The sequence below is a fragment of the Sceloporus occidentalis genome, unplaced genomic scaffold (genome assembly GCF_023333645.1).
Source record: "Sceloporus occidentalis isolate IW3139 unplaced genomic scaffold, rSceOcc1.0.p SCAF_5, whole genome shotgun sequence".
Classification (NCBI taxonomy): domain Eukaryota; kingdom Metazoa; phylum Chordata; class Lepidosauria; order Squamata; family Phrynosomatidae; genus Sceloporus; species Sceloporus occidentalis.
The window spans coordinates 97,641,241-97,668,053 of record NW_028316985.1 but is presented as its reverse complement, the minus strand read 5'-3'; the positions used below and the strand labels follow the sequence as shown (position 1 = coordinate 97,668,053).

The 26,813-nt window shown below is 40.4% G+C and overlaps 1 protein-coding gene across 1 annotated transcript in view; it reads left to right on the top strand.

Annotated features, from left to right (window-relative positions):
* Window positions 1–305: 305 nt before the first annotated feature.
* The window catches only part of ANO2 (anoctamin 2), a 148,466-nt gene continuing 121,958 nt past the window's right edge, over window positions 306–26,813 (top strand). The window contains exons 1-5 of the mRNA XM_089526905.1: window positions 306–562; window positions 7,228–7,608; window positions 12,060–12,158; window positions 16,736–16,887; window positions 20,761–20,815. Of these exons, the coding sequence (XP_089383031.1) occupies window positions 533–562; window positions 7,228–7,608; window positions 12,060–12,158; window positions 16,736–16,887; window positions 20,761–20,815 (717 nt within the window). The 5' untranslated portion in view covers window positions 306–532. The remainder of the gene's footprint in view (window positions 563–7,227; window positions 7,609–12,059; window positions 12,159–16,735; window positions 16,888–20,760; window positions 20,816–26,813) is intronic.

The following is a 26,813-nucleotide window of genomic DNA, read 5'->3' as shown; positions in this document are numbered from 1 at the left end:
GAATCTACAGTATTAAAAGTATAAGAACCTCCTTTGCCCTCCTCAATCTGTAGTAAGGTACAATCAGATGAATCCTGTTGTTTTGTTACGTTCTGCATGCAACAGACACATTTGTCTTTATAAGCTGTTGCTATTCAGTCTCCTTATAGTTCACTCACTTCTTCCCCTTCCTCTCAAAGTTGCTATGGTGACTTCTCAGGTGGCAGCTTTTGGGAAAAGGCCTCTGGGTGCTTTGAGATGATAAAGAGCACAGTATGTTTCTCAGCATATCTTTTAGGCAGACCTTTCCGGCTGGATTTCTGGTGGATTATGCATGTGTCTGCATATGTTCTTTTTCTTTTTTGCTTCCACAAAAGAACAACTGATAGTTGGGAGCAATCTTCTCTAAAACTAGCTCATGGATTTTCTTGGATACCTGCCTAGACAAGCAACTAGGAAATGGTAACATCAGTACCTGTGGAGTTTATTGTGTGTCTACTTTTGAAAAGGCTAGGTTGGAAATCTGAGCCTAGAAATTTTTGTGCTGGTAGAGATGGATTCAGAGAATTTGCATAGACTGCCTGTGAGTATAGCATGAAATTGACAAAAATGGGGATATGCTGTAGTATATCCCAGGCAAATAAATAAATGATATATTTCTGTACATATAAAACTTCAATTTTGTAGCATGTATATATAATAAAAATTAATAGATTTGCATGTATTTCCTTGATTTACATAAATATTTTTCTTTTCCTAGTTATGGCATGGGAGGGTAATTTTTGCAGGGTGCTGGAGGTATATCCCCAGTCAATAAAATTTTTCTAACCTCTTCTTCTATTTTGAAGAGGCATTGTCTGTTTTGAGGAGGCATTTTCTACAATTTTTTTGCATCCATAAGGGTTATGCTTGCTTTCGATAACAAATGGCTTTTTTGCATTAACCAGGAAAGAGATGTAAATGACAGGTAATTGATACTTTATATATGAATGTAAGCAGTATTTATGCCTTTTTAATACAACATGCTGTGAAAATCAAACGATGGCCAAGATGCATGCATGAAAGAAGGCAGAACATAGAAAGCAATGTAATGGATTAGAAAAATTCTATCTTCAAGGAAGGTGAACAGTTTAAAAATAATCTTTTAGGGTGATATACAAGATAAGAAAGACGATCATTCAGCATTGTGTATAGCTACAATAGATTATGTAAATTTAAATAAAGTGCATTTTGGTGCCATCAGTCAAGCTTAAGAAAAGCTGTTCAAACATAGAGATAGATTCCTGTCCCAAGTAATTTATAGTCTAGATTTCCAAAATGAGTGGCCACAAAGGGAAGAAAGAGGAAAGAACCAAAAGTTATAAGGAATTTGTGCAAATGTTATTATATAATTAGACTTAGACATCCCCAAAGGGGTGTTGTGACGCTGCCCCTGAGAGAGCCCCTGGGGCCGGATTGGCTCCAATCTGCCCAGTTTCTGCCCCAAATAGGAGTGAAAAAAGTCAATTGCTGTTTGGAGTGGGGGGGGGGGAACAGTCTTTTCTGCTGCAGCAGAGGCAGTGCTGCACCAACAAAGCTCCATGAAGCCACCTCATGTGAGGGTCAGCAGTGCAGCTTCCTGGGGGTTCATCAAAACACCTTGCCTCATGTTGTCCCCAAGCTGGTGCTTACTGCCAGCCTGTTTTTGCCTCTACTTTCATTTGGGGAAAATAAGAGCATTTCAGGAGGGATTTCTAAGAACAGATAAAGAGATGTGATTTAAAATGTCTTATGTAATAAAGCTGCGTATCTTACAATGCATTGCATTATAAAATAGTAGAGGTGAAAGTTGAATGAATTATATGATCATCTGCATGATCCTATCAAATTATGGATTCCAAGCAGAACTTATTTTCCTTTTTTAAACTTAGGGCCCGAACAGACAGGCCAAAATAATGCTGCTTCAGGTCACTTTGGAGGTATGCTGTGGCATCCTGTATCATTTTACAAACATTTTAATTTGTTGTTGTTTTACATTTGTATTTTTAATTTTGACAATTTCTTATAGCTAAATTTTTATTTTGTCTGTATCGATCAATAAATCTTTTTCTAGTTCATTGTCTGTCTCTCTATGATTCTAAATTGGGTTGTTAACATAATCTTAAAAATTTTCCCTATTAATCTTTTTTCTACCTTCTAATTTTTAAAAATTATTTCTTCTAGCCATTTATTCTGATCTAAGATATTCAATTTTATCTCATCTATTAATTTTGCTATCCCTTTTATTTGAATCCAGTACTGATTTCCAATTAATATAGTTAATTCTTCTTCCTGTATTCGTGCCCCTGTTGAATCACATAAGTCTCCAATTATTTTAAATACTGTAGTCTTTAATTTTTTAAAATATCTTCCCAAAGTCTTCATTGTTACTTTTATTTAAATATTCTATTGATAACCATTTCCAGTTTTTTTATATACCCAATCTTTTATGCCACTTCTCCCAGATTTTATAATTCACCATCATAGTACCAATTATTTTCTCTTTTTGTTTCTTTCCCCATGTTTTTCCCCAGGGAGATAGAGCCATACTCCATTTGATTGCTCTGTCTTTCTAATTTAACACACTTTGTATTTTGGTTATATTCTACCTCTACCATTCTTGAATCACCTCAAAATATATTTGAGTGATGGAACACCCAATCTTCCATCTTTTCGATGGTCGTATAATAATGCCTTACATAATCTTACTTTTTTATTCCCTGATATCCATTTTTAATATTGATCTATTCCATTTCTTCAAAACTTTACTAGGAATTATTTCTGGGTAATTTGAAATAAATATAAAAACCTTGGTAATACCATCATTTTAAACATACTAATTTTTGTTAGCATTTTCCAATGTTTACTAGCCCATTTGGAGATTTAGTTATTAATTTTCTTCCCATAATTGATTATAATTATCTTTATGTTTCCTTTAACAAAAATGTAACTCCCTTCATTATCTTTCTTAATCTTATCTACTTGAAAATTTATTCCATCTTTTGTTAAAACAATATTATCTAACTTAATTGATAAATTTACACATAAATATCTTATATTTTTATCCCCAATTTCAATCTTGATACAGTTTGAATTTCTTTTTGTTCCTACCAATCAGAGTTCATAAATATTATTTCTGATTTATCCAAGTTAAATTTAAGCCCAAAAATGTTTTCAGATTTCCATACTGAAGCATTTCCCCCTTACAACTGCTTTAAATGCATCCCATAATATGTTTTGTAATACTTCCCCTATCATTTAAATCAAAATAATTTTTAATTTCTTCACTAATTTGTTCTTTGTTTTCCTCCTTGAAATTAACCTCACTATCAAAAATCCATTTTTGCATCTCTTAATACAGTGGGTCCTTGTTATACCCGGGGGATCCGTTCCGGACCCCCCGCGTATACCAAAATCAGCGTATGCTCAAGTCCCATTTGTCCCAATGGCGGCATTCGTGCACATGCGCTGCCATTGGGACAAAAGTTCCTTCTCCCTCCCCTGCCTCGCTTCCCTCCTCCCTTCCCTCCCTGCCTCCCTCCCTTCCCTTCCCCTTACTTACCTCAACTCTCTCGGTGCAGCGGCTTGGCCGCCGCCGCTGCAGGGGTAGCTGGGTGGCGGCTGCAGCGGCGGCGGAGGCCAAGCCTCGGCTTCCTCACTGCCACCGAGAAAGGGCGCGATGGCGATGCTGGAGGCCTCTTGGCCCCCCAACAGCACCGCCACCGGCCCTTTCCTGCACGGCAGTGAGGAAGCAGGGCTGCCGCGCCAGAGGCCTTCAAGGCCTCCCGCTCCGGCATCCGGCCTCCTCCAGGCCTCCGCCGCTGTGGAAGGGCCGGATACCGGTGCTGGAGGCCAAGAGGCCCCAGCACCGATACCCGCCCCTTCTGCGGTGCTGAGGAGGCCGGGTGCTGGCGCTGGAGGCCTTGAAGGCCTCTGGCGCTGCTGCCCTCCGCGCCTCCTCTTCCCAAAAAAAGGTGTGGAGGTGGGGAAGAGGAAGCCAAGCCACTGCGCTGAGAGAGTGAAGGGAAGTAAGGGGAAGGGAAGGGAGGAGGGAGGGGAGGGAGGAAAAGGAAATTGTCCCCAATGGCAACGCGCGTGCACGCACGCCGCCATTGGGGACAATTTCCCGATTTGCCATCCGCGGATGCTCAAATCCGCGGATGGCAAATCCGCGTATAAGGAGGGCCGACTGTATTTGTTCCTTCAATCTTTATATATAATGATGCATGGTGCATCTGCAAGCCAGACATTCCCTGCATCAATTTCTTTTATTTTCAAACTGTTACCATTTTTAATTGAAAAATAACCTAAATGACTAAATTTTTAGTATCTAGCTGAATAATATGTATTTTCATAATTACTATTGTCCATGATTTCATAACCATCAATAATATTCCATTTCTCCAAATGAATTTTAAGATTTTCATTTTTCTTCTTTTTCTTTCCTATTATTCCCCTTGTGTTCCCCTTTATATTGTATCTTAATATGTCAAGATTAAAGTCCTCTCCCAGAAATAGATCCCCTTCATAAATGTTAAATTCAATTTGTTTTGGGAGCATAAATGCAAGCAAGCATAACTTTTATCTTCTTTTAGTTTCCTTTAACAAAAATGTATCTCCCTTCATTATAGTTTTTTGTGGGTTTTTCAGGCTATGTGGCCATGTTCCAGAAGAGTTTCTTCCTGACGTTTCGCCAGCATCTGTGGCTGGCATCTTCAGAGAAGGCTTTGCCTGGAAAAATTGGGTGTATATATACTGTGTGAGCCTGGGAATGCAGGAGTGATTTGCATGTGTATTGTTCTGTGCTGATGGCCGGCCTCAGGCTGGGAAGCTAATGCAAACAAGGATTAATGTCTGCTAACTGGTGATCATTATCTGCTGAGAAAGCCCCTGACTCAGAATGGTTTCCCATTTGCATTTGCTGAGTCCTTATTGCGCTATTCCTCAGGACTGGTAGCCAAATTTTGTTCACTTTAAGGGTTTCTTCTTTCCGGTTGAAATTATCCAGATGTTTGTGGATCTCAATGGCTTCCCTGTGCATCCTGACATGGTAGTGGTTGGCATGGTCCAGAACTTCAGTGTTTTCAAACAGTATTTTATGCCCAGGATGGTTTGTGGCATGTTCTGCTACTGCTGATTTTTCTGGCTGACCCAGGAGGGTTACAGACTGCCCATTTGGGGCGGGCTGTACCCGCCCCTTTCCCCAGTGTATCGGGGTCACAGTGGCCAGAACGGCTGCCACCGAGGCCCCGATCCGCTGCTTTTCAGGTTGCGGGGAAGCGGCAAAACGCTGCTTCCCCGCAGCCTGGAAAGGGGTGTCCCTGGAGCTTCAAGCCCCAAGGACACCCCGCGGCAGCAGGGAGGAGGAGAAAGGGGCCACTTGGCCCCTTTCTCCTTTGGTCCTCTGGGTGCAGCTGTGTGAAGGCTGCGCCCAGCGGACCAAACCAGGAAGGAGCTCCGAAACAGAGCTCCTTCCTGCTCCGTGCTAAGGGTGCACTAGGCGCCCTGGCGCGGAGCGAGGACGTCACTTCCACGCCACCCCGTATAGAGGCGGCATGGTTGTGACATCCTCATGGCGGCGGCCGTGTGGAACAACCGCCGCCATTTTGTGCGTGCGGAGCGCGCACTAGGGTTAGGGGGGTGCGGAAGCACGCACAAAACGGCCTGTTTGTAACGGTCCCCTGTCTGCAGTGTAAAATAGGTCTTTTATTAAACATGATTGATGAAAAAAAGAAAAAAAGGAAGAATATTATTTCACATGATTATAGCAGCCAGAATGGTTTTTGCTAAATATTGGGAAAAGGAGACGATCCCAGATATGGAAGAATGGGACTTAAAACTACATGAAATAATTGATATGGATAGACTATGGATAGAATTATATGAAAATTCAAATAAATATTTAGATGACTGGAGAAAAGTCATACGATATTTGATTCTGAAGGTGGGGGAGCAATTAAAGTTAAGTATAAAAGAGAATAACAAAATGTATTATTGCCTTTTGTTTAATTAACTCTAACAATTATAAATTCTGTTATTATTTGCATTATAACTAAAAATAGAAAGAATGTTTTTGTATAGCGACATAATAGCTTATGTTAAATACAATTTTTTATATCTCAAACATAGGGTTACAAGATTAGTAATTATAGATGTATTTAGCTACAGTGCATTATAGATCTAACAGACGAAAAATGTATTATGAATTACGATATTCATGGAAGGGTAGGAATAACAGAATTAATTACCTACTGGCAAAATCAGGAAGAAGAGAAATGTACTGATCTTTCAAAGAAAACATTCAGATGTTAGAGAATTAGAAGTTACTGTATATAGTTAGATAAATTTTAGTGTATTGGACTGTATATTTTCTTGTTTTTATTTTGTTAACTTTGTATATTTGTATACGGTTTCCTTTCTTTCTTTCTTTCTTTCTTTCTTTCTTTCTTTCTTTTCTTTCTCTCTTTTTTCTTTTTTCCCTTTCTTTCTTTTTCTTGTGTATCAACTGTTTTATATTTTGTAATGAAAACTTAATTTTTTAAAAAAGATTTATAAAATCATGAACAAAGTAACACCCCACCACCACCACCACCCAACACAGTTAGGACTTGATCATACATCCAATCCAGCTGGCTTGGAAGAAGAAGTTCAGAACTTATTAAATCTGTACTATTGGATTTTTTTTCTTCTTTCCCAAAGCCAACCCCTGCCCTGAGCCCCAAACATTGCTGAGAGTGTCCAGTTTCAGGGCTGGAGTTCTCATCCAGAGTGTGCCTGGTAGGGGTACATTGTAACATTCCATTTTAAGTCCTTACTTGTACCACTGGTTTCCAAATACTATAAGAGAAGCAAAGAGCATGGAAATGACTTTCATGCCTGCTTGTGACTGTTGTGGGACATCTGACTACATTGAATGAACACTGATCTGGTACAGCACAAAGTTCTTATGTGCGATGCAGGGAGGGAGAGGGAAAAGTTGCCTTCCTTTTCATCACATGACTTGGCTTTGTATCTTCTTAGAATATTTGTATAAGTTCTTTTCTACAGTACACTTGCTCTCTCCTTGTGGAATAATACTGTACAATACTGCTTAATCTAAACTCCATCTGCCTCATTTATGCAAGTACAGCTGTTAATATCTACATACATATGTCCCATTGGACTTATGGAGAGAAAGTCACTTTTTCTCAGAATATCTCTTCCAATATGTTTCTTTCAAATTTCTTCCAGGTTATTAACAATTTTCTGTCTGGAGCTCATGTAGATGTCACAGAAAGGACTGTATCAGGAGGGATGCATTTCCAAGACAGGAAAAGAAAAGTGGACTATGTTTTAGTTTACCATTACCGAAAACGAACCTCACATGTTGGGGTTGATTCTCCAGGACTCTTGCACAGACCTGCACCTCTGGCTATTATTTCTAATGGGGAAACAGACAAAAACCAACCTGAACAACAACAGCAGCAACAGGGCCAGGATGCACCTTGTCCAGACACTGAAATTATTCGTCTGGGTCCACTGGATGTTTTGGAGGAAGAAAAATGGGAACAGAGGAATGAGTTTGAATGTAACTTGATAGAAGCTGGTCTGGAAATAGAAAAGGATGTGGAGGTAAGAGGACAATTAGCATAGCCCACATTGGTTTCAGTCTAAAAATCAGTGACCTCATTTAATGATAAGGCAGAGACTTTGCTGAAGTGCATACATATAAAGTTACTTGTATAATTGCTGAAACAATATGAAGTATGTAGTTATGAATAAGAACTCTACACCCATGACCAATCACCTCATTTTCCCCCCTGAAAAATAAAGAAGATTATCCTTTTGTCTCCTACATCATTTGCATACTACTATCATATGATTTATGTCTTGGTAGTGCAGGAAGAAGTAAGGCATTTGTTACCTCAATTGTGTAGGACTGGTGACTGATCACCTTATGTAGAGGAATTTTGAATGTAGAGACAGATTGTGGAGGCACTCAAAAATGAGATGAATATATGGGAGTTATTCTAGTATTGGCATCAGCCAGGCTCCCAACCTCTCTTAATTAGAAAACCCAATGGATTTTCTTTAATTAATAAAAATAATAATAACAGAAAGGCTGATGCTGTAAGAAGAAAAAGTACTTGAAACCAGCACCATCTTCCTTTTCACTTTACCATGCAGGCTTCTGAGGTAGTTTTAGAAAATAACAATATTGAATAATAATGTGAATCAGCCCTCTGGTCTGAAGAGCTCCCGTCCACCCAAAATAACTAAAAGGAAAGGGTGTCAGGAAGTATGCTGGGGAGCTAGAGGGGATAGTGGAAGTGAGGGATGTATTTTACCTGTGCTCTGATTCTTCCTTTAAAAAAGTGGTGGGGGAATGGGTGTGCTGAGTATTTTGCCTTTGCTTTGTGTGTGGGTGGTGTGCTTTATTGTAATTATTTTACATGTAAGTATGTGAGTTAGTTGGGGGTTCTCCATGTGTTTTTTTCTCAGAAAACTATCAATTGACCTTCTATGAAAGAACAATTTGTTTTGCTTTTGTGTGGCAAATATGTGATATTGAATTTGAAGTTCAGAACCCTACCTTTGTCTTACACTTAATTATTGGGCCAATTTAACAACCTCTGAGTCTTAACAATTTGTCTTCTGTGAAGTGAGTATTTGAACAGAAAATAGTGATTTTGTGTTTTAAAACTCAGACAGCATCTTGATTATGCCCAGACTGTAGAGAATATTACATTTTTTCCCTTTTAGACAATGTGCTTTCATAAATATATACTGTGATTGGCCACATCCTAAACACTGGTGTATTTTGACACTGTCTCAAAATTCCAAATATGTCCATTCTCCAAAAGAGTAGGGAGACTCTTGTTCTAGTGATTGTGATGTTTGTTGTAGTAGTAATCATTGTTGCATGTTCACTTAGTGAGTTAGTGTTCATTTCACATATTGGAAAACAACCTGTTGACTACATCTGTTATTACAACCAACTAAAGAGATGAATGGTGGGATTATTCAAAATTTGTGTCATGCCATTTCCTGTTTCAAAATGTAGAACTATGCAGATAGGGTTTGGAATGTGGAAAGGTGATTGTTATAGTATCATAGAGTTGGAAAAGACCAAAAGGGCCATCAAATCCAACCTCCTGCCATGCATGAATACACAATCAAAACTCCCTCGACAGATGGCCATCCAGCCTATATTTAAAAACCTCCAAAGAAAGAGACTCCACCACCTCCAAGGCAACACATTCCACTGTCGAACAGCTCTGACTGTTGGGAAGTTCCTCCAAAGATTTAGATGAAATCTCTTTTCCTCTAGTTTGAATCTATTGTTCTGGTCCCAGTCTCTGGAGCAGCAGAAAACAAGCATGCTCCAGGATCAATAGGGCACCCTTCAAATATTTCAACAAGGAATCATATCACTTCTTTATTTTCTCTTCTCCAGGACAAACATACCCAATACCTTAAAAATCTCCCCATAGGGCATGGTTTCCAGACCCTTCACCATTTTGGTTGCCCTCCTCTTGACACATTTCAGTTTGTCAACATCCTTTTTAAATTGTGCTGCCCAGAACTGGGCACAACATTGCAGATGATGCTGACCAATGCAGAATAGAGTGGTGCTATTACTTCTATACTTCTATTGATTCAGCCTAGAAGCCCATTGGCCTTTGTAACTGGCTCATCACACTGTTGGCTCATGTTCAAATTGTGGCCTAGTAGGACTCCTAGATCACTTTCACATGTAGCCTTGCTAAGCCAGGTGTTCCCCATCCTATATCTTTGCATTTTATTTTTTCTACCTAAGTGCAGGTTGGCCCAGTTTTCTAATCTATTACGGTAATTTTGATTTTGATCCTGTCCTCTGGGGTATTGGCCAGTCAGCCAATTACAAATCTATCTAACAGTTGCATTGTCTAGACCACTTTTTATTAGCTTATTTGCAAGAATATCATGAGGGACCTTGTCAAAGGCCTTACTGAAATCAAAATATGCGATATCCGAGCATTTCCTTCATCTACCAAGCAGCTCCCTCACTGTCCCTGTTCAATAGTCTTAAGCAGGCACTGAAACAGCGCTCTGATTTCCCCCCTCAAACTCCCCTGCAAAACACTCACATAAAACACCCCTGTATTACATGCTTGTTTGCCAAGCTACAGAGCCTCAGACTACTTCTATACAGGAAAGCTACTGGCTGATAGCTCCTCCCCCAGAAAAGTTCTGACTTTCTTCCTCTGAGCAAAAGCCCTGCCACTTTGGGGCCAGTTGCTTGGGAAGGGGCTACACTCAATAGAATAATAGAATGCTAACAAGCACACAGTCATGGATTCCCTCAGTGCACAAAAACACTCAGCCTTGACCCAACAGACAAATGGGGAAGGAACTACAGTACAACAATAGAAACAATTGGTCACACAATCAAGCTTATACTAGGCTCCAAACCAATCAACCAGCCTTCCCTCAACTGACCATCACTCTTGACCCAACAAACTCTCCCAAAAGACTCTCTGGGACTAGGGAGATTTATCCCCACAGACCTGCAATGTCACCTTCGGCTGTCTCTTCCTCTATACCCACATAAAACACCCTGTTTTCCAAGTCTGGTCTCCAAGCTCTGTCACCAAGCTCCAGTGCCTGAGATTGCTGTTATATAGGAAGGCTACTTGCTGCTAGCTTCTCCCTGAGGCTTTTTTGGTTATATCTGTAGCAAAACGGAGGGGGGGGGGGGGAGGAAATGGTAGAGCCATTGCATGGAGAAGATGGCAAAAATGCTAACAGAAGACAGAGAAAAGACCTGATCGCCAAGCTCCAGAGCCTGAGACCAGTGCTATATAGGAAAGCAGCAGTCTGTCCAGTTTGACTGAGCATTGGCTAGAGCTCATTGGAAGGTGTGTCATGGCAATGGTGACAACGCAACAATTATACTTCTCTGCCACCATTGTGTCTGCACAGCAGAGCTATCTCAAGTTGATGTCAGCCTTTTACATTCTAGCCCACAAGAAGACAATAAAGACCATTTGACAGCTCACTGTGAAGAATTTGCAATACACTTTGTGAAACTATTTGAGAGTTGTATAGACTACTGTGGAGGGCAGTCCTTTTTTGGAGGTCTTTAAACAAAGGTCAGGTGGCCATCTTTCAGAATGCTTTGATTATGTATTGCTGCATGGATGGGAGTGGACTAGATAGTCTCTGAGGTCCCTACCAACACTATGATTCTATGAAATTGAATGAAAATGGTTGAATAGCATGCAGAATATAACTAGTGATATAACACCAGGAAGATGTTAAATGTCAGAAAGAGCCACCTCAACATCTCATGAAGGGGTCCAGTTTGCACCAGGCTGGAATTAGGGCTGGCTCTGATATGCTCCTGCTTGCCCTCCAAGCAACTGCTCAAAGGATTTGGAGGTATGTCTTGCAAGGCCAGATGGCCCTTGTGAGGTTTAGGGAGAGATTTGGGCAAAAATCTCATCCCAGATCACAGAGAAGTCTCACATTATTTGGAGTAGGACTTCCAGTCCTTAAATAGGCTGCTGCACATGTGATAGGATTAAGAGTAATTTAGGACTATCTTGTGACTGGTTTATGTAACTGCTCAATATTAGTTTATGCCTTCATTATGATCCATTGTGCTTGTAATTTGATTGATTTATCACCTAAATATGAATGATGTACTGTATGTTTTATGATTCCATTATGATATGATCCAATTATGATTGAGTTGTGTATATTGTATGATTTATTTATGACATGTATGACATGTATGATTGAGTTATCATGGCATTTATGATTAGTTTATTATAGCATTCATGATGGATTTATGATTATATTTATTATTGATTTATGGCCCCTGTATTAAAGTTGTGGCCATCTTTTAAAGTTGTGGCCACATGGTCCCTGGTCCCTGATCTGTCCTGGTGCAAGAGATAACCTGCAGCAAAAAAAAAAAGTATACTTTCCTTACATGGCACTGTTTTATTTTATAAATAACAATAATTTGCTAAAATATATTTAAGGCTTTTAAAAATAAAATTTCTACAGAATATTCCCTCCTTAACATCTTTCAGAATAAAAACCAAGGACTGATTTTTGTCCGGATACATGCACCATGGAATGTACTTAGTCGGGAAGCAGAGTTTCTTAAAATAAAAATGCCCACTAAAAAGGTAAGTAGACTCAGTTCATTTCCCCCAAAACTTGTATATTTTGAAGGACAGGGCACTGGGAATGGGTACATGCTGATCTCCTTAACTCTCTGGAGGAAATGTGACTGGGAAAATGTAGCTTGCTAACAGGAAAGTCAGACTGAGAAAGATTCCCATGCTCGCTCCTGTGTTTTAAATGTCCTTCAGCAATTCTTCATTTGGGAATTGGCACCACCCATATTTTCACAAATTGCTCATGCTACCATTATGCTATTTTGCCCCTTTATTCATTTGAACACAGGCTGTTTGCCTATGATTCTTATTTCAATTACCTTATTTCTATAAGAAGATAGAATATACATTCCTTTTGTTTATGTTTCAGTTTCAGACAGTAGGAGACCAGCCAGTGTTGTAAACCTAGTAGAAATAAATTATCTTGAGTGAGCTATTTATCTCAGTTTCTGAGATTTAGGTATGAACACACACACATACACAAAATTGGGAATAATTTAAATTTTGCTTACAGACTCTCTTCCTATCCCTATCCCACATATGAGAACAGATCCTCCAGTGCTGAAGGCCATCCTCCCTTGTTAAACATTGTGGAGGGAAAAGACGGCTCAGTGTTTTATAGCCCCCATTCTTCAGGAATTTGTCATGAATTGTTTGTTTTTCTGGGAGGGGTGACCAACTTAAGATATTTCGCTGTCCACAGAAAAGCAAAATGAGTGATAAAATTTTCTGCCCACCCCCCACCCCGGACCAGAGACAGGAAAAATAAAGAGAGAAATTTACATCATTAGCTGAAAGTATAACTGTAGCAAATTACTGGTTAAATATTTCATTGATCACTGAGAAGTCTCAGAATTAACTCTCACAGCCCAAATTAAAAGAGAAAAAATGGGTTATTTTTAGATGGGAGAGCAAAATTGGGTAGTAATATAGAAAAGAAACAAAGTGGAAAATTTGAAAAGCTAAAGTGCAGAATGATCTGACGTTGGCTAGAGAGGTTAAGAATAACAATAAGGCTTTTGAGGGGTAGGCCCATAGCAAAAGGAAGAAGGAAATGGTAGGGCCATTGTCTGGAGAAAACGGCAAAATGATAATAGGACAGAGAAAAGGCAGAGACTATTCAACACCTTCTTTGCCTCAATCTTCTCTGATAAAGGAAATGGAGCACAGGACACATTAGAGGAAATGCAACACAGAAAAAGTAAAGAGGTAGTACAGGAATGCCTAGTTAATCTAAATGAGTCCAAGTCTCCAGGACCCGATGAACTACATCCAAGGATATTAAAAAAAAACCTGACCAATGTAACCACAGAGCCACTGAAGGGCAAAGGATTTTCCCGTCCTTGAAAAGCTGCAGGATAAGCCCAGATTGCATATGGGCTGCATACGCCTGGCCTGGGGAGAATGTCATCTTTGACAGTTAAACGTGTGTGTATCCCATTGGGAAGAAGATGGGGTAAGGCATGTGTGATAATCTCTTTAGTAATCTTGGCTCCTAGGAAGAATTCAGGATTGATTTACTCTTTATTTTTGTTGTTAACTGCCTGTGAGTGGGTCCAATTCATGACGACCCTGTGGATATGACATCTTCAAGCCCTCCTATGCTCCACTGCTCTGCTTAAGATTTAGGCTCTCGTCCTCCCATAAATAGGTCAAAGACAGAGTTCTTCACAAGCAGTAAGAACAAGAAAACAATAAGAATAAATAAGGAAGAGAGGAGGGGAAGAGAAACTGAGGAGATGGGAGAAGAGTGGAAGAGAAAGGGTGAAAGGGAAAAGGGAGTCTCCAAAGGAGCCAAAAGATTAATCCCCCTCAAATTAGAGGGCCCTTTGAAGGAAAAAGATTACTCTCAGAACCTGCGTGGATTAATTGGACTTACCTGTTTAACATACAAACCAAATAAAAGGAATAAATTATAGGAGGAGAGAGGCAGCAGCATACAAAGCTGAAGTGATGCTTAAAGGGGCTGCAGGGTCTTAAAGCCTGCCCTTTTCCTTCCCTCAAACATCAGCCAGGAAGAGGCAAGCCCAGAGACTGCTCCCTTCCCTCTTTCCATCTGGGCTGGGCTGCCTGAAGCAGAGGGACTTGGCACCTGGACCGGAGGGGAAAAGGCATAGAGAAGGAGATAAATGCAAAAGCAAATGCAGAAGTGAAGGCGAAGGGAAAACAAACGGAGTGGGGAATATACAAGAGGTATTCATGGAATGCTGTAAGAGAATTTAAGTACAATTAAGATCAACTAGAAACATTACAAAGGCAGCAACTAAGCAAGAAGAAATTAATGCCTTGTATTTTGATTTTTATGAACTGTGGTTTACTTTAATGCTTAAATTTGTGACTGAACTTGAAGGAATATAACACCTGAATTAATAAAAAAAATTAAAAAAAGAGATACATAATGGCTACCTCAAGAACCTCCACAGCAACTACCCAAGCACAAAAATAGACACAGAGCAGGCAATCCTTCGACCAAACAATATTATTAGAAGAAATAAGAAAAATGCAGATAAAAATGCAAATGGAATTAGAGCAAAATATGAAGAAGGAAATTAAAATGTTACAGACAGATATAAAAGAAGACTTAAGGTCTGAACTGACAGATATAAGAGAATCTTTAGAATACCTGACAAAAGACATGACAAATGCTAAACAAAAATTGACTCTAAATTAGAGGAAAAAACTGACAACATTGAAGAAGAGGTGATAAAAATGAAAGAAAAAGAAAGACAAGCAATGGAGAGGAGATTAGATGAAAAAGCATTGGAAGATTATAAGATGAGAGAGAACTGCTTGAAAATCAGAGGAGTAAAAGAGGATAAAATATTCACAGAACATATATACTGAAGAGAACAACATGTTGGAGGCGTAAGGAGATAATGCAGTCAGAGTGTCCTGTTGGCAAGGTTTCGAGTTTGGAGGCAATGGTGTTTTTGATCATGAAGCCTATACCTGAAAGATGTTTTTCAGTTTTGGGTTTGCCAGACCAGTAGAGTGTATAGCTGACATCGTATTCTTTAAGGCTGCTTTCCTCATGGAGACAAACTTCACTAAGAGCAGCAATGTCAATGTTAAGTTGTGACAGTTCATGGGCTATTAGAGCAGAACGACGCTCAAGACGTCCACTATCTGCAGAATCTTGCATGGTTCTGATGTTCCAGCATGGAAGCTTTAGTCTATTTGCACCTTTGGAGGCTGGTGTGTGCCTTTGTTTCTTTGTCTTTGTTTGACCACATCAGAAGATGCCCGTTGGCCATGGCTAGCCAACCGGGTATATAGGGATGAGCTTTCGTTAGGCCACCTTTTCTAGGCCCCTCTCCATATGGAGCAAGTAGTGCTCTTTAAAAAAGGCTGCTTAGTCATTCAGGATGCTGCCAAACAAGACTGTCATCTCCTGGGTCAGTCTCAAGCTACCAAAGTCCTGAACCTCCTGCATGCATGGTTGGGTCTGCGGCTTCCAGTGCATCTTTACACCTGCCGTTTCGTCCCTCGCCTATAGCTACAGGGCTTTTTCAGAGATTGGATGTATCCTTTGAGCCTGTGCAATGGGTTTTTCTGGTGGAGCTCAGCGTGCACAAAACTGGCCTCACCCTTTAACCCAGAGGTCCATCTGCTGAGGTCTTGACAATCATGGACAATGCCAGCGAGGTCCTCGAGTCGTAGGTTTGATTAGAGTTTCCTTCTCTTAGATGGTTGACCTTACAGGGTTAGATGAGCACCATCTGCCCGGGTTTGGGATTAGAGTTCTCCTAGGATGATTGCCATAAAGCTAGAGAGCCCATCCTGCCCTTTGGCGCTCTTGGTCAGACCCTTCGGTTGTGACCTGTCTGGCGTGGGAGGCCACCACCAGCATAGCTCACAATTTTATTAGGGTACACAAGCCTCTCCCCCACAACAAGGGGGCATCAATGGAGAGGGTCCTAGAGACAGAACAGATATATATAGAGAGAGAGAGGGAGGGAGGGAGGGAGGGAGGGAGAGACCCTTGTTATTATCGTAGATTATGGTTATATTTCTTGCACTGATGGGATTATTGCCACTTTATGTTAGTAAGAGTTATATTTCAGGATGCTCACAATTAATTGTGAATGCCAGCACAACTGCCAGTTGTAACAAAATAGCAGCCAAAATAATACAAGATATCTGCTTCTTATGTACAATATGATCATGTGAAAAAGATGTGCCCAAGGGCCACACCATCAAAATTATTACCTCACAACATGCAACTACTGAAGTTCACACTGTAGCAGTGAAGGGTAGGACAGCAGTTGCTTGACTGAAAACAACAGTGGCAGCCTATCCTGAAATAGGACAGTGCTTCTCTACATGCTCCAGATGTTGTGACCCAATGCACATCACCCTCCCACACAAAGATGGGAAAAATGCAAACTCAACACATAGTGTAGTCCAAGGGCAAGACAGACCACAACGCTGTCTTACTGGTGCAATTTTCATAACTTTTTGGGGAACCCTGCTGGTGCAAGATAATTAGAAACAGAACCTTGGATACTGCCCTCCTCTTGGGCTAACTATGCAAGGAGTAATTCTTTTGAAACCATCTTTTAAGTATGCTCTTCTTATTTCTCCAGACATATGAAATAAAAGAAGAAGAAGGAATTATCCAAAAGCTTTCTGAAATATGGCACAAATTTACAGAACCTTTGCAGCCCAAAGTGCCACGGAAAAACAATACAAGGATGAAGAATTTATCTTACCCTTTTTCCAGAGAAAAAATTTATTTGTGAGTACCAAAGTTCACCATGCTTCCATGAGGAATATAATCCAATGAAAATGTTGTTGTGGTTGATCTTCACAAGTTTTAGGCCAACAAGGCCTGTTATGCTAGTGATAAATCCAACAGTTCCCCCAAACTACTTTTTAAACAGGAGTGCAATCTACTGCAGAGTAGGCTGAACAGCTTTTAACTGAATAGATAAAGCACCTATGTAGAATAAATTGAATCTCAGATTACTGTCCACCTTCCTAATTGTCTAACTTGTATTAGATAAAAAAGAAAGGTATTGGTGGTATCATCTGCGTGTAGTAATGCCTCCATTCAAATATATCACAGTAATTACATGTAGATGTTAAAACCATAGAATCACTATAAAATATTCAAATATAAATTACAATGTACAAATGCCAAGAGCAGAGCAATAATTCCATAGCACTACTTTCTGAAACCAACTATCTGCATAGGAGTAGAACCAGTGCAACACAATACCCCCAAATTCTAAACTAATAGTCTGTCCAAAGGAATACCTTGGCTTTGGTATTCATAAAAAACACTGAAAGGTCCAATAGAATCACACTCTTCCCTTGGCACAGGCTATTCAGCCAAGGTCTTTTCCAAAGTAAGGCATGAAACAAGATTAAAACTGATAAAGAAAATCAGTTTAACTCAAGAGTACCTGGAGCAGACCAATAAGATGAGCACTGTTAGTCACCCCTAGACAATTTTGTCAAGGGATTACCTTTACCTTTTCTACTGCAAATTCAGAACAATCTATCTTGGTTGCTGCTCACTTTGCATCCAGTTACCTTTACATCAGCAAGCCAAGCAGCAACCAAGAACCTTCTTTCTTGTGCCAGCCTCTCAGCTAAGGTCAGCGCAGATGAGAGGTTTCTTGATTGCTGTTTGACTGGCTGCTCAGTTGCTGCTTCCTTCAAGCCCTATCATCCTAGGAGCAGCAAGTGAGCAGCTGGCTGAGCAGTGACCGAAAAGCTTCTTACCCATGCCAGCCTTGCAGCAAAGGCCAGCACAGACAAGAGGCCTCTTGGCTGCTGTTCAGGCCTTTTGGTTGTTGCTCAGGCAGTTTCTCAGTTGCTACTCCCAGGGTGACCATGGCAAGGGAGAAGCCTCTCCTTAGAAAGGAAGGACTCTCAATCCTTCATCAAGGCAAAAAAAGTTGCAGCCAGCGTGTGTGTAGTGGGTTTACAGGGGCCATATGCTCTGGACTGGAGACTGATGTGGGCCAGAGAGGGAGAGATTTTACCTAGAGGAGCTGATCCAAGACAAAGCACTCTTTCCTGGGGGGGGGGGGGGGGTGTGTCATACTACCCACTTTGGGAACCATTGATCTACACTGTAGAAATGGGGCAGTCTGGTGCCATTTTAAGTGCTGTAGCTCCATCCTATGGAATCTTGGGATCTGTAGTTTTACAAAGTCTTTAGCTTTCTCTGCCAAGGGGTGCTGGTGCCTCACAAAACTACAAATCCTAGGATTCTGTAGGATGAAATGATAAAGTGCTGTCAGACTGCATTATTTCTACAGTACAGATGCATCTAGGTTTGGTTTCTGGGACCAGGTTAGGTTTCTTCCATAGCAATCTAGTTTGTTCAAAGGAATGTACAATCTCCTGAATACACCCATTGTGAACCCAGAAACGCTTAGCAGCTAATACACTGACAACATGATAATAATGGTATTCACCACTTGGCAGACAGCTGCTACAGTTTACACCAATTGAAGTTTTCAATTTTGCAGTGCTCTAATTTTGCAGTTTTGAAAACTGTTGCCATCAGAAAGACCCAATAAATGTCACAGCTGATGTACTAAATGTTTTTCAAACACACCATTTCCCACCACCATTTCTACCTAAAAATCCAGGGAAAGAAAAAGGGTAAAAATTCCCAAACAATAAAGTTGATCTTTCATGATGAGAAAAAGAGAATAGTTTGAAATTCCACTCAGGAACCAGACTGTCTATTCACCAATAGCACCTCTATTGTGCCTGGGTTTAATTTCAGCTTGTTCACCCTTATCCAGCATGACATTGACAGTCAAAGAACTGCTTGTTTTTGAATTGATTCCTTTGGTGCTTATGAGCAAAACAAAATCACGATGTAGCATGTCATATCTTCCTTTGGAAAACAATCTAACACAGCTGACAAACCTGTTCCCTGGTTACTGTTTGAGAAAGTAAGAAGGGCCAGAGAAGGAGCCGCTTATGATCATAACAACTAGGAAGGTATATGTATGTGTCAGATATATATGTTTCAATGTGTTGTACAGTTACTTCCATATTGTACTGGTAATTTGTCTCTATGGGGCTGACCAGATGAGCCATGATAGCATGAGCTAAGCTTGTGCTATCCTGACCTGTATCAGTCTCCAGGCAGGCATGTGAATGGGTGGGTGTTTACATGCATACCCACGTGGCTACACAATGAACCCACTACCGCCTTGCCTTACTTTACCATACAATCATAGAATCATAGAGTTGGAAGAGACCACAAGAGCCATCCAGTCCAACCCCCCTGCCATGCAGGAAATCTCAATCAAAGCATCCCCGACAGATGACCATCCAGCCTCTGCTTAAAGATCTCCAAAGACGGAGACTCCATCGCACTCCGATGGAGTGTGTTCCACTGTCGAACAGCCCTTACTGTCAGGAAGTTCTTCCTAATGTTGAGGTGGAATCTCTTTTCCTGGAGCTTGCATCCATTTTTCCAGGTCCTAGCCTCTGACGGAAGCTGCTAGATCAGAATCTAGGCTGGCTGATCCCAGCCTGAGGATATTGATTTGAGTAATCCAAACAGGATGTGAGGCCAGGGGGAACATAGCAGTTTTGGCCCATATGTTCTGCCCCTATGTCACTCAGATCATGGGTATTTCCCACATCTGATTATGCAAATTGTGCTTTCTGTAGTCAAATATTTTGATTTTGCAGGTTTTGAAAAAGTCATAGGTTGGCTCTTGTAAATTATGAAATTGTATTACATAGAATTAGCAATTTGCATATGCACATCTGTGGAATGTGTGTATGAAAGAGAGAGAAGTCTGCATATGTGGATTTCCACATCCACATCCACATTTCCACATTCCACATCCACATCCACATCTGGGCCAGATTTAGTTTTGCCAGGTGATCCCTAGATGGTCTTTTGGTGTATTTTGTGCATATTTGAAAATTTATATATATTGTTTAAATGTTTCCCCCATTGATTAAAGCCATTTTAAAGCTATTATTTATACAAATTTGAAATGTACAAATTTCTCTACACACAATTTTTAAAGTTGCAGTTAAAAAAAAGAATTCTGTGTCACGATTCAGGAGTACTATAGTGAAACAGTGAGACAAACTCCGTGTGCTATGGGATGGTCAACTGTTTATTCAATGTTTAAAAAGCCCAACATGTTTTAGCCACAATGAGAAAGGCCTTCTTCAGTGGCTAGAAACAAAAAGAAATACACATATATTATAATTATTTTATAAAGCAGGACAACACTCAATGAACCATAACATAAAAATATCCATATTACGAATATCAAAATTATACACACCCTTCAAAAGAACTCAATGGAGTTGTAAACACTCTCCAAAATACAGGTTCAAGATACATCGTGGCTCCTTTTCTTCAGTCTGTAATGATCCAGAAGCAGAGTGAAGGAAAGAACAAGAGCATTTCTGAGAAGTTTGTCAGGCAAAATAATAGAAGCTATTTATTTTATTTAGCAAAATAAAGTGAACATCCATTACCTTTTATTTATAGAATGTCTCTTTTTTTCAGAATTTTTTTAGGAAAGTTTATTTGTTGTTCATTCAGATGGATTGTTAACCAAATTAACCTATTTATTATGTTTGTTCTTGTATCTCACTGTTTTTCAAGGTACAACATTCAGGACAAAGAGACATTTTTTGACAATGCTATCCGCAGTAGAATAGTAAGTATTAAGGAACCTAACCTTTGAATGAATTCTCTATATTTAATGTCATTCATTGTTAGTGATCATATAAATATTATTTCAGTCATCCTGAAGAAGGTCATAGCACTTTGCAAGATTACATAACCAAAAGAATCATTCCCCCAAGATATTTGCAAACTAAATTTCAAAAGTAGAGAAACAATGAAGGGAGGCATGAAAGAGGCTAAAAAAAGAATTATATATGAAATGCGCTTACATATATTTAGACTTAATTGTACAATGGGAAAAAAGACTAAAAGGTGAAATCAAAAGTTTTCATCGACCAGATCAGTTTGAGATGGGACCTTAGTCTACCCATGCAAGTATGCTGTTCATAGCACTAGGAGACACAACACAACAATGAGTGGAAGGGAAAGCATATTTTATCAGTCCATGCTGATATACTAAATTTGTCTCTGCTTGGATAACAATTGTTTTGCAGTAGTTATTTACAGCCTGGTAAATTGTCATCTCAATTTCTACCTACAGGGATTGTTGTTGTTGTTGTTGTTGTTGAGGAGATTATTTACTATGACACATCTTTATCATTTATATCCCATGTTTCTTGCCATTCCTTTCCATTTTTTCCTACAATTTCTTTATAATTCTATATCTTAGTATTTAACCTCTACCTTTCCACATCTTCATAATCCTTCTTACAGCAATTTCTACATTCATCAAGGCATGGTCTGTTAATTTTATATTTGTTGTTTTGGTACTCAAAATTATATTTATCATTTTTGATATAAAATATAGTCTATGTATAGTATATGTATTTTGTACAGCAGAAAAATATGTATATTTTCTTTCATGGCCCTTTACTAATCTCCATATGTCTTTCAGTTCCCCATTTGTCATTATTTTATTTAAATTTGTCATATTACTATGTCTATCCTTTACTGATGGATTGGATTTATCTTTTATCTTGTCCATTTGCATATTAAAATCACCTGCCAGGACCACATATTGTTCTTGCATATTTTCCATTTTCTTAATACTTTCTCATAAGATTCTTCCTGTTTTCATTTGGGGCATATACATTTACCAATACATATTTTGTAATTTCCTGTAATTCCCCTTGTATTATTATATATCTTCCATCATCATCTCTTAATACATTGTTTATTACAAAATTACATTTTTGCAATTATTTTTGCTACATCCCTTGATTTAAAATTTTCAAATTCTTATAATTTCTTGATCAATTTAATTTCAGTTCAGTTACACCCTCCTTCTGTTGATGTGTCTCTTGAAGAAAAATAATATCTGCTGAATCTTTCTTTAATAATGCTTCAATCCTCCTTTGTTTGACCCCTGAACCAAGGCCTTTGGTGTTTGAAGTTGAAATTTTCAATTTGACATAATCAATTCTATTTCTAATGGCTTCAGTTTGTGCATCCCATACCCATGACTCCTCCCTTATCCCCCTTTCTTTCCCCCTCCCTTCCCCTACCCCATTTACCTCCCCACTGTCATTCACTAGGGTAATTTGCTGCAGCCCTAGCCCCTAAGGCTGCACACGTGGGGAGAGATGGCAAAGACATCCAGTGGCCCAAACTTGTCCTCCTCTTGAGTGCTCATAAAAGCAATAAACTTAGTTTTTGTTTCACTGTATATTATTATTATTATTATTATTATTATTATATTTATTTGTATCCCACTCTTTCCCCAGAACTGGGACTCAGAGCAGCTTCACAGCATTAAAAAAGTACAATTAAAACCATAGAAAAAAGTACATTAAAAAGGAATTGAATTATTATAATATTAAAACAGTTATTAAAAGAATAAACACATTTTTCAAATATAAAACATTATATATATATAAACTGTATCAAATTTTGGAAATGATACAACATCCCAGCCTGTCCTTATAACAATTCCTTAATAACCTATGTGAACAGGTAGGTCTGAACCTTCTGGCAGAAAGCAATGAAGGAAGGAGCCATTCTGATCTCCCTGGGCAGGCAGTTCCAAGGTCTAGGAGCCACCGAGAAGGCCCTGTCTCACATCCCCATCAACCATGCTTGTGATTATTTTGGAATGGAGATACAGGCCTCTCAAGAGGATCTCAGTGTCTGGGCTGGTTCATACAAGGAGATATGGTCTGCCAAATAGTGTGGACTTGAGCCATGTAGGTCTTTATAGATAATAACCAGCACTTTGAATTGTGCCTGGAAACAAACTGGCAGCCAATGAAGCTGTTTCAGCAGGGGTGCTGTGTGGTCTCTGTAATCTGCCCCTGTTAGCAGCCTGGCTGCACCTCTTTGAACCAGCTGAATTTTCTGAACATTCTTCAAAGGCAGCTCCATGTAGAGTCCATTACAGAAGTCCAAACAGGATGTAACCAAGGCATGTACCACTGTGGCCACATCCAACTTCTCAAGGAAAGGGTGCAGTTGGTGCACAAGTTTTAAATGTGCAAAAGCACTCCTGGCCACAGCAGAGACCTGGGCCTCCAGGTTCAAAGCTGAGTCCAAGAGTACCCCAAACTGTGAAGCTGTGACTTCAGGGGGTGTGCGACCCATCTAATACAGACTGGATCCCTATTCCCTGATCTGCCTTCCAACTGACCAGGAGCACCTCTGTCCTGACTGGATTAAATTTCAACTTGTTAAGTTTCAGATTGGGCCAGATACTACTTGGGACAGACCCACAGTTATCCTGGAAGCCATGAAGTCCTGAGCCACTCCTCAAAGGGCAGTCTCAGCATGGATGTTGAAGTCCCCCAGCGCTAATAGATGAGGAGACTCGAACCCCATCACCAACACCACCCTGGCTAGCTCAGGCAGGAAGCCTGTTGTGCAGCGGGGTGGGTGGTACACCAACAGAATCCCAATTCTATCCCAGCTAACCATCTTTAAATAAACACACTCAAAACCTGTAGACTGTGCAAGAGAGCATCTGGTCAGAGGGATGGAATCACAATAGACCACTGAAACTCCACCTCCCCGACCCCAGGTCTTGCTGCTGCTGCACAGAGAAACTTGGTGGGAAAAGATGAGAGAGATTAACACACACACCCCAGCCTCATCCAGTCATGTCTCTGCTATGCATGCCAGGTCAGCTTGTTCTTCCAGGATCAGGTCCTGAAAGGCAACTGTTTTACCATTCACTGGCCTGGAATTCAGCAACAGCAGCTTCAACCCAGGGGGGCTGTTACCAAGGCTATCCATACCATTTGGAATGGGAGACAGCTTGGGGACCACAAGCTCCCTCTTGTCCCCCACACTCTTCCTTGGTGTTTTAATTGTCACCTCCCTCCGTATCTCCCTCTGCTCTGAATGATTTCCATGGCTGCTCCCTGACTCTGTATACCCGCTCCCTCCTCAGGAAAACACATCCTTCCTATTAAACTGACAGGACAGTAGTATTAGAACAGGAAACAGAAAATGGACAGATGTGTCCTGTTTACCTCTACTGAGGACAGCACAGCATGGGAGTATACAAAAGAGTAGTCCAGAGTCCAGTCCAAAGTCACACAATAACAGTTGGTCAGTCACAGCAAAGCGCAGAGGCAGGAGCATAGTCACAAGGCAAGTCCAGAGGTCAGATGACCAGAGTTGTACATAAAATAGCAAAGAACAACAAGAACACATGTCGCATTGTCGGCTGCAAAGAATCTCAGCAGCTGGAGTCTTTTAAAAGGCCTCCAAGTCTCTCAGCTGAAATGTATTAGCTCTTCTCTTGGCTTCTAGCCTGGAAGAACACGTCAAAGACTCCTTGGCCTGTCTTCACTCCACAGGTCACAGAGTCTCTTTCTCCCTCTGCAACTTCCTGAGCTGCAACTTCTTGAGCCTTCTCTGGGATTTCAGATCCAGGCAACCCCAGATCTGCCCCTGCCTCAGATTCCTCCACATCTCCAGAGTCTGAATTTGACTGTGCCTCTAAGCCCAGGGCAGTCCATGAAAAGATGGTTAATAAATGTTGTATGATGTTGTATGATGAGTCTCCTGAAAAAGTCCTGGCCTCAGACAGGCAAGGCAGCTGCAATGAATGAAGCAATGCCTACTGAATCAAACCCTCAGTCCTGCAAGAGCCCAGTCCAGAGAGGGAAGCAGAGGTCCAGTTAGCAGGAACAGAAGCCTCTTCCTCCCTGCAGCCTCTAGAAAGATTGTAGTAGTTCTATCTTTCATTTATGGAACTCCAACTCCACCAACTTTTCCCAATATTTCTTCTCCTCCAGTCACCCCAGCCACAGGTTATTAAACAACAAAAAGAGCTTTTGGGGGTAAGTCCGCAGTAAAAGGTAGAAGAAGGAAAAGGTAGGGCCACTGCATGGAGAAGATGGCAAAATGCTAACAGGGGACAGAGATAAGGCAGAATTACTCAACACCTTCTTTGCCTCAGTCTTCTCAGAAAAGGCAGACTGCTCAACCTGAGGATAATGGACCAGAGGACAGAATAGAGGAATTTCACCACAGAATTAGTAAAGTACAGGAATACTTGGTTAATCGAAATGAATATAAATCTCCAGGACCAGATGAACTAAATCCAAGGGTATTAAAAGAACTGGCAAATGTAATATTGGAGCTTTTGGGAATAATCTTTGAGAACTCCTGGAGAACAGGAGAAGTCCCAGCAGACTGGAGGAGGCCAACCATTGTCCCCATCTTCAAAAAGGGGAAAAAAGAGGATCCTAACAATTATCATCCAGTTAGTCTGACATTAATACCAGGAAAGATTCTAGAGCAGATATTACACAGAGAGTTTGTGAACATCTAGAAGGCAATTCCATAACCACAAAAAGTCAACATTGGCTTCAGAGAAACAAGTCATGCCAGACAAATCTAATTTCTTTTTTTGATAAAATTACCATCTTGGTAGATGAAGGGAATGCTGTGGATATAGTATATCTTGATTTTAGTAAGGCCTTTGACAGGGTTCTTGCAAACAAGCTAGTGAAATGTGGGCTTGACAAAGTAACTGTTACATGGATTTGTAATTGGTTGACTGGCTGAACCCAAAGGGTGCTCAACAATGGCTCCTTTTTATCCTGGAGGGAAGTGACCAGTGGGTTCCCACAGGGCTCTGTCCTGGGGCTAGTGTTATTCAACATCTTTATCAATGACTTGGATGACAGAATTGGGGGCATACTTATCAGATTTGCAGATGACACCAAACTAGGAGGAGTAGCTAAGAGGACAGGATCAAAATTAAAGATGACCTTATTAGATTAGAAAGCAGGGCCAGAGCTAACAAAATGAATTTCAATACGGAGAAATGTAAGGTATTGCACCTAGGGTGGAAAAATGAAATGCACAGATTTAGGATGGGTGACACTTGGTTGAATGAGACTACGTGTGAAAGGATCTGGGAGTCCAAGTAGACCACAAGTTGAGCATGAGTCAGTGTGATGCGGTAGCTAAAAAGGTCAATGCAATTTTAGGCTGCATCAATAAAAGTATAGTGTCTAGATCAAGAGAAGTAATAGTGCCACGATATTCTGCTTTGGTCAGGTCCTAGCCGGGATGCTGTGTCCAGTTCTGGGCACCACAATTCAAAAAGGATGTTGAGAAACTGGAGGATGTCCAAAGGAGGATGACTAAAATGGTAAAGGGTCTGGAAAAGATGCGCTATGAGGAATGACTTAGGGAGGTGGGGATGTTTAGCCTGGAGAAGAAAAGTTTAAGAGGTGATATTATAGCCCTGTTTAAATTCTTAAAAGGATGCCATATTGAGGAGGGAGCCAGCTTGTTTCTGCTGCTCCAGAGACTAGAACCCAGAAGAATGGTTGCAAGCTACAGGAAAAGAGATTCCACCTCAACATTAGGAGGAACTTTCTGACAATAAGGGCTGTTCGACAGTGGAACACACTCCCTTGGAGTCTCCTTCCTTGGAGGTCTTTAAGCAGAGGCTGGAAGGCCATCTGTCAGGCAAGCTTTGAATGAGATTTCCTGCATGGCAGGGAGTTGGACTGGATGGCTCTTGTGATCTCTTCCAAACTCTGTTTGTCTCCCACATGGGCTGGTTCATTTGC